This window comes from Rhyacophila brunnea, unplaced genomic scaffold, assembly GCF_057557595.1.
Source record: "Rhyacophila brunnea isolate RB1 unplaced genomic scaffold, BYU_Rbru_1.0 scaffold_6, whole genome shotgun sequence".
NCBI lineage: Eukaryota > Metazoa > Arthropoda > Insecta > Trichoptera > Rhyacophilidae > Rhyacophila > Rhyacophila brunnea.
The window spans coordinates 14974651-14989647 of NW_028233276.1; the positions used below are offsets into that span (position 1 = coordinate 14974651).

General features: G+C 37.5%; 1 protein-coding gene across 1 annotated transcript in view; it reads left to right on the forward strand.

Annotated features, from left to right (window-relative positions):
- LOC147065261 (uncharacterized) overlaps positions 1-13750 on the forward strand; it is a 54365-nt gene extending 40615 nt beyond the window's left edge. Inside the window, exons 10-19 of the mRNA XM_085956350.1 lie at positions 1152-1304; positions 1671-1845; positions 2145-2269; positions 2809-2948; positions 3687-3801; positions 3893-3968; positions 5096-6136; positions 8779-8939; positions 9746-9863; positions 10153-13750. Of these exons, the coding sequence (XP_085812476.1) occupies positions 1152-1304; positions 1671-1845; positions 2145-2269; positions 2809-2948; positions 3687-3801; positions 3893-3968; positions 5096-6136; positions 8779-8939; positions 9746-9863; positions 10153-12653 (4605 nt within the window). The 3' untranslated portion in view covers positions 12654-13750. The remainder of the gene's footprint in view (positions 1-1151; positions 1305-1670; positions 1846-2144; positions 2270-2808; positions 2949-3686; positions 3802-3892; positions 3969-5095; positions 6137-8778; positions 8940-9745; positions 9864-10152) is intronic.
- Positions 13751-14997: the final 1247 nt, after the last annotated feature.

A 14997-nucleotide genomic window follows, 5' to 3' on the forward strand; every position in this document is an offset into this window, starting at 1 on the left:
TCATGCCAAATCCAAGGGCGGAACTAAATATATTAGCAGCTGGGATAGTAAAAATTAATGTGCTTTCTTTGAACTTGGTAGTTATAAACAAATCTACAAATGATAGGTACTTATTAACCTTTTTATTGCCGATAGGTGTATGTATGTACGCCGCGAATTTTATCGCAAAAATAAAAAATTAAAATCAATTTACGTTTCAAGTGGTAAAAACGAATTCTGTTTCGATTCTAAGTCTGTGACGATATTCCCAATATATGTTGTGTGTTCAACATATTTCTATGTTTAAAATAAGTGATTTACGTTAGTAAAATCCCGTTTAAAGTGGGACATCCAAAGACGTCATTTTTGTATGAGCGGCGTTCCGTTCACGGAAAAGTTCGCGCGCGTCTTGAGACGTCATTGGCAGCCATTGTCTTATTTGATTTCTTTTTTGCACCTATCGCCCACCTCTTATCTACTACCTATTATTATATGGCATATATATTCACTTGGTCTGGGGCAAAGTATTTCACTTTTAAGTGACTAGTATAACAAAAATAAGTTTTTTAAATTGTATGTATTTTTGAACGGTTTCTTATCGGAAAGATATAACCGTATACATACGGTCTACAATTTTATTAGATTCAATATGAACATTAATTCAATTTTCATAGCTGATTTTGGCAAAATTCATGAATTAAAAAATGAAAACCCAACACATAATCCAGTATATCGGCTATTTTCAAAATTTGTTTGCTGCTGGCTTCCTGTAAAGTGTAAACCAACAAGAACTGTGTTTCATTTAGACATGAATTTTATGTCAGTACTATACGACCCAAAGAGGTTGGACGGTCTTTAATATACGGCCATATATTTCCAATACAACATTTCACGGTGAAGTGTGATACGGCGAACTGCATACGTATAAGTTGCCGTACATGTTTTTTAACAACACTAAAATGTTTCGGTATCTACTATCTTAAAGTTTATGGCAGTGATTCCTAACCAAATTCCATGAGAATTAGCGAAAGTACGACTTAGAACCCTTTTACGGATCTCATGTGTCATCTGATAGGGTTCCCTGAGATTTCGCAAAATGTGACAGTCGTACAGTCAACTTAAAAATATTAGTAATGGTGTCATTTCTTATGTGGAATATTATTTCTCTCCAGGCTTTGGAGTCTCATTACCTACTTACTCCACCGCTGCCTCATGGTGGAAATTCTTGGAACAGAGCGTCTGCCTCTGCCGGAGTGACATTAGCTTTCGACAACTCGCAACAGGATTCTTCCATGGGAGGCTTTGTTAATGGAGGAGGGGGAAAGGTATATTATCATCTATTTAATACGGAAAGATTCGTATATATTTCAAAAGTATACATATTCTCGTTTGAATTCTCTTCTTGTCTGGTCCTCTATCCATAGTAAATGGGCACCTGCACAATCTTTAAAATTGTGTTTATTACTCTTTTAAATCTTCTGATGAAATGATTGCATCATCTGCGTCGCAAAAAAATCGCTGCTAATTCCAGTATCACTGAGCTAAATGATTTGAATTTTATTAATTTTATATATAGCATTAAATATCTGTCATTAGATATCTGCAGGCCATTGATGTATTGGATAATGGTGTGCTTTAAATCCTGCACCTCTACGCTTTTATTAATCATTTTACCATTATATTTCTTACAGTGTCGAAGTCCAACAGGAGGTCGCCAGTCTAGGTCGCAGCGATCAGGGAATTACCACTCTCTGCTGCCTGACATCAACCTACCGCTCAATCTGCCCCCCGTGCAGCATCAGCCACCTCACAGTTTCACTGTCAAAGACCATCATCTGCTCAAACCTCCTCCCGCCATGGGCCAAGGTAACACACTATTCTCATATGTATACCTCTATCACACCGATTATTTACATTTCTAAAAATATATAAGTACCTGATTAATACAATATACTACTGCGGTAAAAAATACATTAAAAAAATATGAAATTTAAAATATGTAAGATTTCAGCAAAAAGGATGATTTTCAACCCATAACTTCCTGTTGCACATGTCACTATAAAAGAGATTTAATTCTAATGAATTGATATTTGAAATTTTTTAGGCGGTAAGTAAAATTTTATCTTAATGTCGTTCATCACTTAAAATTAGTATATTTTATTTAGTGAGTGCATTTGGCCGACGAGCGTCAGATGGTGGAGCGAATCTTCACATGTGCTATCAACCCGGTTCCACGCCACCTCCTGGATCTGAAGACTTGTCGTCTGGACTGTATCCAAATTCCAATAACGTAAGACCTTTTACCATTATTATCTACTGTTCCCAATGACATTAATATGGACGAATCATCTGGAAAAGAAAATGACACTCACTTTATTGTCGGGTCTGCCGAATGGCATAATCTGTTCTAACGCCATTACAATAAAGGTGATATTGCTATAAATTCCTGATGCTTTTTGTTCGGTCTGCCGAATGGTTCGATTCAAACGCGTTCGCTCAAATGAACATTGACATTAGAAACACTGCTCTAACGCCATTAAAATAAAGGTCATATTGCTATAAATTCCCGATGCGTGATATCGCATAATGGAAATTGCGTGACGTCTACCTATACATGCGAATTTACTTGCTAGCTACTGTATTGAGTGCGTCGTCCATTAATAATGTCATTGACTGTTCCCAATAAAAGTAATTTCATTTTTGATCGTCATACCTTGTTACACTAATTAATTATATTTATCATTTATGGATGACCCCTAAGTTGAACTTTGCATATCAAAATTCAAATCTTTCTAAATCCTTAATGATCGGTAATTGCTTATCTATCAGGTATCTTCAGTGGTAGCTCCAGGAGTATCGATGAGTTCGGAAGGGGCCGTCGGTTCTAGCGGAGCAGTCCATACCGACTCCCTTTCAGCTGGTATTGAAGATGCTCAGGCTAATGAAGCTTACAACACCAATTTGTCAAGGTAAAATATACTTTCTTCTACATGATTAATAGCCTTATAGTGTCACAGTATGAGTAATTCAAGTTCATTGGTAGAAAACAAGTTTGATGGCTTGTATTTTAAAGACTTCAAATAATCTCTTCTCTGACTGGCTTTCACTCAACTTCACTTCGGGTCTGACTATCCTGTGTTGGGCGTAATGTAATTTAGCCGTAAATGTCTTTTAGCTTCTTCAAATTACCACCCACACTATCTACGGATTTGATAAAATACTAGACAATACAAACAATGAAGTTCTGTCAGTAACTACGACTTGGTATGTTGATATTCATGAGATGGCACATGTTGTGGAATCACTCAGCAACACGATACAGTAGTGTGGTGTCAACCATTCATACCAATGCACGTGTTGCGGAACCCAAATCAAACGCAACAATTACATATTTGGTTTCCATAATGTGTCACTGTCTGATGAGGCGATAATATATGGATATTTGGAGCAATTTAGTATTCAAAGAAATATGCTTTCCTATAGTTCTGAACCATTGGTTGATTGCTATTAAAAATTTGTTGTCTGATTCCCCAGATTATTATCTTCCTGTGCCATATCTGTTAACAGAAGTCAGCGGTGATTTTGGCTATCCTTTTCCAGTCAGTTTTTCTTCTATCAGGGCTTCACTAATCAGAAATCTTCCCTTGAATGACAATATACTGAAGTTGATATCTTTCGAGACGATTAATATAAATAACTGTTTACAGATACATGCTAAGTCGTGGCAGTACGAAACGGCATACGATGGCAACTCCCGAAGATGTCCACAACACAGTTGCTGTCGGAATGTCACATTCGCATAGTCCTTCTCCTAATTCAATGGTTAGTTTATATACACATTAGTTTCTCTCGTAATATGGATTTGGCAGTGAGCTATCCGGCTAAATAAACAATTTGTGTACTCTTCTTACAGTCAAGCAATAGTCCGTCCTCTTCAAATAGCAGAACGAGACGATCGGGATTGTTGACCGTCACCGATCGGCCGCCAGGTATAAAATACTTCTCTTTAATTCTGCATTACCGTACATTCTTTCAAAAATATAATTAGCGTTGGGTAGGTGTTGTGATAATTTAGATTCTTTTGCCTGGTTTTATTTTAAAATATAATTTTCAACAAACATAATTATTTTTAGCTTTGTTTTATTTATTTTTGACAATTTTTATTAATACTTAACTAGATTGTGATATGAAGTAAGTGTATTATATTTTAGCGAAGCATGGTCCACTGATTTTTAGATATTGTCTCGTGGATTTTATTAATTATTGCATGTAGATGTCACCTTATAGTTTATTTTTGTCAGAGGCACGGGTAAACTATAAATCAATCTGTATTTTGTATGATGAGTATAATCTAATTGAATGGTCGCTCACACCTTTCCGTTCACATCTGTCTAGAGAGCCAGCAGTATATTAATTTTATTACTACTTATACATACCGAATAGTCAAATGCAGAGATCTTGATGTCAAGGTAGCCTTAACTAAGTGTCCTATGCATAGTAGTACTTATTTACTGAATCGTAATTTTAAAAAGTCAACACAGTTCATCTACGCATTCTTAATTATTTAATTTTACGTTAACATTCTTTACACCAGGCCTTTTGATAATAAACGCATCGCTTGGTTTTCTCACATCGACTAAGTTGCCGATTTCAGCGGCGTAGGTATTGCCAAAGCACTCAAGAATGACTGCATTTGACCCTAAGTTACTATACATATATATTTATAGTTTTCTTGTGTCCTGACTTAGTTTATTATTTGCTTATTGATTGCTATCATTCTATACAGTGGCCATGGATGTAAAATCTACTCGAAATTGTTTAATCAATTTAATGATGTTATTACTTAACCAGTGTCTATTCAGATAGTTTAACACAATCACTGCTAACCATTTAATTACCACATATAAATAACACGTTAATTATATCTAATGGCCAACGACTCCAAACGAGCCAGTCGCGGTGTTAGCACTAAATGAGTTAATGGATGCCAAAATGAATGATAGCAGTCTATTTGTTTTTATAAATGCATTGATTTCATTTTTTTTCTTTCTTTGTTTCTGTTTCATTTTTGATGCTTTTATCACACGCTTGTAAACGATCAAACGTCGCTATAAAGTGATAAGTCCCGAACTGGTGATGGAAGTGGAGGCCAGGATGAACAGGAACTACCTTCCGCCGTCGATACAAACCACCCAACAGAAGCAGGTCAATCAGAATCCGAACCTCCAAGCTTCACCACCGTATCAACAGCAGCCGTGCCAAATGTCGCAAGGCCTTGCCCAACAGTCGATGCACGGCTTGGGTAATGCTCCGCAGAATAATCAGCAACATTACAACGCCAGTGGTAATAAATTGAGTATATACAAGAAGAACCAGTTTCAACAACCACAGCAAACTATTCATCAAGGACAAATGCTGCAAGGGCAGAACGCTGCGCATCAAGCGCAAGCCAGTATCGTGCAAGGGCTCTCAAAACAGGCGAAAATGATGTCTATTCATGGACAGCAAAATGTACCTCAGGGACAATATTCAATGCAGAATCAGGACTTCAATCAAACGTTTCCGCTGTCGAATAACATTTTTCAAGGACAGTCTTCATCTTCGCATGATCAACAAATACCGAAACAGATGTACCAGTGGCAGTCTAATCCCGGTCAGAGTTTGATGTATCCGGGAGTACAGCAGCTAAATCAAATGACTCCGATAGACCAGTCAAATAAGAATCAAATGGTCTTTCAAGATTCAATGTCGCAAGGCAAGCCGTACCCAATGTTTTCGCAGGGCCAGTCGATTCTCGGACAAAATCAGAATATGTTTTCGGGAATGCTGTCTCAGAATCAATCGATGTTTCCGAGTATTTTGTCGCAGGGACAGAACGCGAATCAGCCTGGGTCAGCACAGCGAGGTCTGCAAAATCCTCAACAGTTTCAAGGCCAGCAACAATTACAATCGTCTTTTGGAAACGTAAACATGTTCTCGGCCGGTAGCGCCGTTCCTAGTAGCAATTGTAACAATCCGTTTGGTGTGCCGGCCGGTGGTAATAATGCTGCGGGTAGTGTTGGCCAATCAGCGACGCAGCCACAGGCCCAACGCAAGTATTCCAGTCACGGCCCGCAGAGATGCAAACTGCAGACACTGGCCACCGTGCAAGAAATGGGTAATTAATGATTTATCTCACTTCTTCTATTGATTAAAGCTACTATTAATACATTACAGCCAAGTCTTATGATATAATTAGTTTTATATCAGGTAATTATGAAGCAAACATGTTTGGAGGAAACTTAGCAAATTTTGTTGCAGGATTATTAATATATAATATATATGTATATATTTATAACAGTGGTGAAGGGTAGAAGAAGGATGTGGAGATAAATAGTGCACACTATAATTTGTCAGACATAATAATTTGTTTTCATTAAACTAAAAATACAATTTGCTGATGGTGTTAGTTAGTTTTTAAAACTCAATTAAACCCTGTCTAAACCAAACCATAATAGATAAACCTGATGGCCGAGCGGCTAACGCGTTGGCTTATAATGTCGTGGGGCCCAGGTTCGCATCCTGGGTCTGGCAGATACATAAAATATAGATATTCAATGCGTGTTTGTTGTCATAGTAAGAACCTAATCGGTTGAGTAAGTGGTTAGCATCTGTTTCTCATAAGAACAAAAACTGTTAATACAAACCTCCACTCTGTGGAATCCCATATGATCTTCTTAGGATCAAACATGGTAAAAAAAAATTCTATTATGTTTAAAAACGTCATTTTTAGTTTGATGAAAATAAATGAGTATATCTAGCAAAGTTTACTGTAGACTATTTATGTTGGATCTCCACAGCCTACCTCTACTCTTCGCCACTGATATATCATTATAGTATCAATATTCTTTTACACAGAGCAGGATTTACCATATGGCTAAAGGGGCTATAGCGCAAGTCTCTCAAATTGATACACGAGGCCCCGGAGCCCTAAAAATAAATCAAAAAAATCCATAAAGAAACTTAGACAACGACTTAGAGTTTTTGGCGGCGGCCCCTTCAAGTGTAAATCCGACCCAACCCTACTTGCAACAAGTTTCTCTAATGTTGCTCAATCATGTTTGATTAGTGCGTACATTCTTGGTTTCGAAAATTACATACAAAATAATACAAATAAGTGACCGGTATTATCTGTCAAAGTGAGTTACTTTTTTTTTTCCCCCATGGCAATTATAACTCAAGATAAGTATGAAAGGTAAGGAATTTGAAAATAGATGGCCTGATTTTATTCTAGGTGTGTGTGTTCTTGTTGTCGTATTGGTTCAATCCCATTTTTATTTTACTAAATCACTAGCTTGCATGGATTTTTATTGTTTTTTTTTTTTATCTTTTTCTTAACGCAACTTAGTGTACACCTAGCAGTGAATAGTCATAGTTGATATTTTGATAATCATTGTAGCAATAAAACATAGCACACATTTAAAAATTTCAAGTTATGCAAAATGAATGATTGATTGCTTGAATTCATAAAATTCAACAACAAATCTTTCTCTATGAAGGTAGAGCATATTAATTTATTATGTGTAAACGGTTAAGGTCGAAAAGAATGCTTACCAAGTTTAATGATTAAATTAACCGCAAGTTATTTCGCATTGCAGATTTATCTGTGTAAAGCTTCAGATTTCTGCAGGCATGCTAATTCTAACATATCACTTAACATCGAAAAAGAGCTAATTGTGATAAATATATCACATTTATCACTTTACGTATTCTGGCGGTTAATTATGTCAAAAAGTGATGTCTTTTAACTGCACTGCGCCTCTGTTGGGCGTGCTAACGTACGTCAATTTTACATATTGAGAATTGAGATGCAAATTGTTTCGAAAAATAATTACGTCAACATCTCCGTGTCCGGCTGACATAACTGGCAAAATTGTAGGTTTTGTTGACTGTTTGAGGTTTATAGGTTTAATGTTAATGAAAAAACTTCGCACATTTCAACGTCCGGGAACCAAAACCATATGATAAGACTAATAAAATTGTAGGTTATGTTGATATGTCGGACGTGTCAATATAAAATTCTTGTGTTCGGCGCATTGCCGATTAGATGGCGCTGGTTTGGCTTTATCCACTCGAGTTCAGTCTTATCCGCTTGGGTTCAGCCGCACGAACATATTATTCGAATTTGACTGACATAGACATTTTACCAAGAATTAAAAATAGCCGCCGCTAACCGCTTAATCACGTTTAGTGTAAAGAATTCCTAACATGCTAATTTTGACCAATGATAATAACAGAAACCTGCTAAAGTGATAAATGTTAAGAATAGACCTAATGATATGAGATTTTAATTCCTTTTTTTTAAATGGGCCACCATTTAATGAGATAAAATCATACCATTTAGTTTTTTTATTTACAAGTTAACGCAGAAAATAAAAAAAAATCTGCAGTTACCTACAAATTCAAACTTAACAATCGTTTTAATACAGGTGCATATTCCTTGACTTATGACAGTGTTACGTTCCTACACTTTGGTCGTAACTCGAGTCTCATATAAAATATTAGTACTCAAGCTAAATCTTCACTTTTTGACCATATTCATATCGAAAGATTAATCAAAAACAAAGTCCGAAGATAAGTCGTATGACTACTTCGAGGTAGTTATTGTCCAAACTCTTTTATACACGTCAATCTTACTTCTAATCTTTTTATGAATTACAATCATCAGTTAACTTCATTCATTTGACAAAAATACTTTTACACTCATTGAAAGTTTCTTAATAATTTTTTCTTCTAATGATTTTATCTTGTGATGTGCAGCTCGTGAACACAGCGAAAGGTATTCACCAGTTCGCCGGTGTTCGGACTCCCAGTGCTCGGGGATGAGCAGGAATGAGGACTCAGGCTGTGGCAACGCCGGAGATTCCTCTCCCTCCGATATCAGCATGAGGAGTGTGCGACAGGAGTACCAACTTTTACAGGTCAGTTATTTACTAACCTTCGTTTTTATTAACTTCACAGAGTTCTAGAACTGAAAACTATATGAAGAGGTGGAGATACTCCACGATTCCTCCGACATATTTAAAGTCAATGGTGCGGCCAAGGCGCTGTTGGCAAGAGTTTAAGCACAGCTCTCGCACGGATACGACAAGAAGAAGAATAAAGGCAGAAACATATTATTATTATCACGTCACGTAAACTCATACGCAAGAATCATCAGAACATTCAATAACTGACAACTTCCAAAAATGTTGTGTAATATCTGTTGTAGCTCCTTTCCAAACCAATATAAACAAAGATACGTAAGATCACGTGACTCGAAAATGTGTAAATTTGCTGAAAATAAAAAAAACATATCTTTGTGAGGTTAATTACGTTCCACATGATACGAGGTGGCTTCAGTGTGGTCTTGATGAATGTACTCACACTCTGCCCGTTGAACCACCATGAACTTGTTTATCCTCACGTGACATGATAATAATATGTTTCTGCCTTAAAGGTTTATTCATTTTTGGATATCTCTTAGCAAATCCCTCAATGCCATTCCAACCCACCTATTATACCTAAAGTAGTTCCCAACCTTTTTTTGTGTTGTGGCACACTATACTACTGACACTGTCATATTTTTTTTTTAATTGTACAAGTAGGAACTATACACTGTTTGACTGCAGACATTCTGCGAAGGAACAATTCGTGCGATGAAAATTGAGACAGCAGAAGTCTTTCCTGATCACATGCATTATGTAAATTATTTAAAAATATTTATTTTTTGTTTTTCTTCTTGCAGCGTGGATTAGAGCGACAGAGACAGGCGCAGGTGACCCCTTCGCCACCGCTATTGGACGCCAACAACGTCAATGCTAATCTGTCATATTTAGCTACCGGACCTGGTGGATCTGTTCCTAGTAAGTTTCCATTTTACATGATCTACTTTTTATAGCTATTTTCTTGTCCTAATTATTTAAGCGTAATAGTTTTTATCACTAAACGAGAAGATGACCTGCAGTACGTTGTGGGTTCGAATTTCGATTGTCCCAAATTCACATATTGTTGTTTTTTTTAAATAAAATATCATACCATATAAATAAAATATAGTTTACCCTATAACATGTTTGTCAATAGTGACGTGCATATTGTTGTTGTTTTGTGAGTTATTGTTATGTTGATTTGCTATATTTTGCAACGTATTTTCAGCTTCTCCGATTCACCAAGCCTACCATCAGCACCACCAGCAATATCAGCAGCCGCAACTCCAGCCGTCCTCCGCCGAGCAGAGCCAGCTCATTGCCGCCATACAGACCTCCCCCACAATCGACATTTCTGCCCTGCACGCTGATCTGGCACAGGGAATCCTCTCCACCTTGGAGAGACTAGTCCAGGAGTCACAGATCACCATTGACGTAGCTAACAGAATCGCTCAGACCGGGCACCTGCCAAGAGAACTAGCGCATCTGATTGGCATAACTCCTAAACTGATCGCCGATAATCTCAAATCACCATACAGAAGTCGGAACGCTTCCCCAGTTCAGTTTGGACAGATGCCCGGACATCCGGTGGCTTACGGCAATCAAGGCTCACCCATTAATTTATCGGCGATATCCATTGTCGATACTCCTTTAGATATGACATCGGTGAATTCTAATTTGTATCAGTCGGATCCGAATTCTTCACGTCTCGTCAATATGGGGGGATCGCCTCTGCACCAAATAACTCAAATAACTCAAGGGATAAGTTTTCTCACTACTACGGGTATTCCCCCGGCCGCTCTGGGCGGTTCCATAACTAAAGGCACTCCGCAGCCTCAAAACGCCATGCCACTTGATTTGAGAAGTTCCACGCTAAACGGCGGGAGAAATCCTCATGATTGTCAGATTTCCGATGTGAACATGGAAGCTGTCGGCGGGACAGCATTCGGAACGGGACCGGGCCAGCTCCAGGACGCACAGTGGCAGAACCAGGGATTCATATCGACGGCTCAGCAATTTAGTCCTGCTGGACAATTCCTACCCTTGGTTCACCCGCAGGTGCACATGGTGTCTGTGACGGGTACTCTGCGATCTTTAAATAACTCTCCTATATCCAATCCGGGCTCTCCGGCCCTGGACATGATCCAGGAAGAGTTCACCAGCAATAATTTGCAGCAGATAGTGCCGTCACAGTTCGCCGGCCACGATAATAACTACCGGCAGAACTTCAACGCGGCCATGCAAGATCAAAAGTATATTAGTAATTTTCAAAATGATCCGAACAATAGACTTTCTCAGGGGATCCTTCCGGGCAATGCAATGGGACAATTTCCAATTAGTCAAGGATTTATGATTCCTAATGCCCAAAATCACCCGCAGATAAGTCTGACTGACTGTTTGGGTTCCGAGATCACCTTGGTTGCTTCCAGTTCTGAGGACAGCATGGATTCCTTAGAGAACAATCCGAAATATTCCCAGTTTCGGGCAGCACAGGATTTGCTGCCCCAGTTTATCATTTCGGAGCCCTCGGATTTTGAGGACCGGCCTTCCATAATGAAGGGTATCGGCCGGAAAACTAGTCAAGAAAACGATCCTGTAAACAGGCAAAATATCCAATCTAACACACAACCGGGCGAAGCAGACGCTGGCGTGAGAACTGATGCGGAGATGGACAACTCTGAGGTCAAACTGAATCAGAATCCATTTCCCAACTTCGGCGTCGTAAACCAGGAGGCCGTATCGCCGGATGCGGACAGAAGCAATCAACTGTTCTTAGCTCAGAATCCCAGCGCGGAGGATCCCGAATTAACACGGCGGGGAAGCGACAAGTCATTGGGATTCAGTGATGATTCGCTCAGCAACGACTCTAATCACTCCGCTAATGCCTCTCCGAACTGTGAACATAACGTAACCTCGATATACTCGAATATCGTCTCGATCAGTTCGGGATTCAGTGAAAATCGTGGCAGTTTTTCTGAACACAGGGAAAGTTTTTCGGAGCGTGATTGTCGCGGTTCGTTTTCTGACCGTGGTAGTTTTTCGGAACGCGGTGACTTTGGCCGTTCTAGTTTCTCAGAACGCAGCGATCTCGGAACCCGCAGTAGTTTCTCGGAACGGGGAGAGACGCCGAGGTCGAGTTTCTCTGCGCAGGGCACCGGTGCCACGATCGGAGAATGTGATGAATTTTCATCCGCATATATGAGCAGAGACAACAGTAAAACTGGACTTTGCATGGCACTGGAGAAGTGTGAAGAAGAGGATTCGCTGTGCATGCAAGGAGATATTGACAAGCTTCAAAAGTCGACCCTCGATTTGAGGATAAGTGAGATTAACAACGGATCTAATCCGACTGTGCTCATCAAAAACGAACCGAGCCTGTTGAATCAGCACCGCTTAAATGAGTGTTACGAGATCACGCTTTCCGATTTCTGTTCCAATCTCGATTCTCAGCACATTCTTGAGTTATTAAAAGAGACAATTAGTACAAGAGTTCCTCCGCAGAATATATTTGTGTTTAAAAACAGCGATGAAGTTTCAAGTGTCGGCAACGGTGGCAGTGACGGGATTTTAAATTTGAATTTGGAATACTCGAGCGGAGTTCAGATCGAGCTGGTGGTCTGCGAGGGGAAAACCAAGGACAACAAAGGCCTGAAGATGCGGCGGATCTCCGGAGATCAATTCGAGTACGGCAAGTTGTGCCGACAGCTCATCAGCAGTCTGACGGTATAAATTATATCATGAGTCGGTTTCTTGACGCTTTGAACAGTTTACTGAATTCTATTTCGCCATTTATAACATTGTTACGTACTGTGGCAAACCATTTTAAGGGTCTTTCATAGTTCATATTGAAATTATGCAGATATGCCTTTCTGATATAACCTTTTGACAAATTATAAACCCTTGGCTAACGAGCATAAGTGGTTGGTTACATGGTGAATAAAAATTAATTTTTTAAATATTTCTTTCATACTATTATGTCATGCCAAAATATTGTTTTTTTCCACTAAACATGGTATATAAAAAATCAAAGATTCAAAGTAAATTATATTTTATTTTTCGTTCTTTCTCCACACTTACATTTTTAATTCAAGACTGGTTTTATTTATTATTTAAGCAATGGTGTGAAGTTGTGCAAAAAGGTACTAAGTATATTTTGATGTGCTATTTTGCTTATGTTCTTAAAGAGTGTCCAACAACAAGAATAAAATCTTATGTATTTATAACACACGCAGAGCTGCAAGTTGGTGCATTGACATGGATATTTGGTCGGTTTGTTTGTGCCAGATGTGCATTGCATTATCCATGCCTGACCTAGTATCCGTGACAACGCAGCTCGAAGACGGTAATTTGCAGTGCCTAAGTTGGCTCTTTTGAGGAAAAATAATTTCAGTTTATTAATTGAAAAAACTATCTGCAGAGTTTTTATAATTGTTTATTTAATTATATTGTCATTAAAATATTTAATAATACAGTACAGTTAGAAATGTCAAAAAATTTTACTAATGAATGATACATATATCTGATAGGTCTTTTATGCATTTTCCTCTTTAGGTAACAAAATGGTATGTATCTATTTTCCAGTTAAACTACTTGAAACGATCAAGAACCACCCGTTGCAAAGTTATTAACAATAATTCGAATTGTTTTATTACTGTGTATAACTGATTGTAGCATAATTATTCAACAACCGTGATCTATATAATACACCATTCCAAACTAGTTAATTCAATTAAAATAATTATTAAGAAAGTTACTCCTCGGCTTAGGCGAATGATGATTGTTCTGAACCTATGAAAATATTGTATAAACTTATTATTATCTGTTAATAACATAAAATAATTATAAAAAAAATATATAAAATAAGGAAATTGTACATACATGGTTTGAGTCTGCAATGTATAGGAAAAAATTGATAAATATACGACTGATGGATCTTGATGAGGCAAAATATCTTTTAGAATGCAAAATATTCTTATATGTTTTGATTTACATGAACTGATTTACTTATCGCTCAAAATAACTCTACGGTCAATGGAAAAAGATAATTTGTTCACTATGAAATTAATCTCTGACATCCATCCCTTTATTGTATTCAAATTTAATCTTATTATGAATGCCGGTTTGTGCTATTATTTATTTGTAACATTTTATGTCGTGACAGCTTAAAATGAGATTTTTTATGCAAACTTTTGTTTATAATGTTAATATATTGGTAACAGCCCTGTTGTTTTGTGGAACCAAGTGTGTATTGTAACCTTATGCCTTAACGTAATTTTTGAACGGAAAACAGATCCTAGGAATCGAGATTTCTTTATCACGAATTGAGTGGTAAATCATAACATGTCATTTTTCACGCATGAGAAGATTTCACCAAATCATGTTTATTTTAAACTAACGTTTAGGCTTCGGGGCCAACTTAATTGTTGCCTTTGCCATGTGCAATGAAAGATAAGTTATAAATAAGACGGTGCGAAGCGGACTGACTCCCGTACCTGCTAAAAAAGTAGCGTATCCTTCGCATGGATGACGGTATTATTTCGTAACTTATCTATATTGTTGTCTGTATTGTTGAGAATGGCGGTAAATTATAAATTCATAAAATGAACAGGGCCTTATTTTAGATATTATTTAAATCTCAATTACCACAATGCATTTTCTTACAAACCGTGCCGATGCGTTTTTATGATGGCAATATAAACTGAAGCAAAAAATACCTTTAATGAAGATTTCGAGTTATCAACATATGTCGCTGTCGTACATGACGTGTACTGTATAAAACAATAGTGGTTTTTATGAGACCTCTTGACATTGGACACTAAATATTTTTTAAGTATGAAAAATATTGTGTGTATTGAAAAGTTATCAGCGTAATGGGTTTAAAAATGGTAAATTTTCGTATTGCATATTCGTGGTTGTCAAATATTCTTTACGATACGTTTCAAGTACTGCCTTATCAAGTTGTTTTTTTGTTTTGTTTCCGAATCGATAATGAATGTATTATATAAATTTAATAAAAAAAAAATTAAACCATTATTCAATTAATAAAAATTTATTGTAAATATCTTAGATAGGT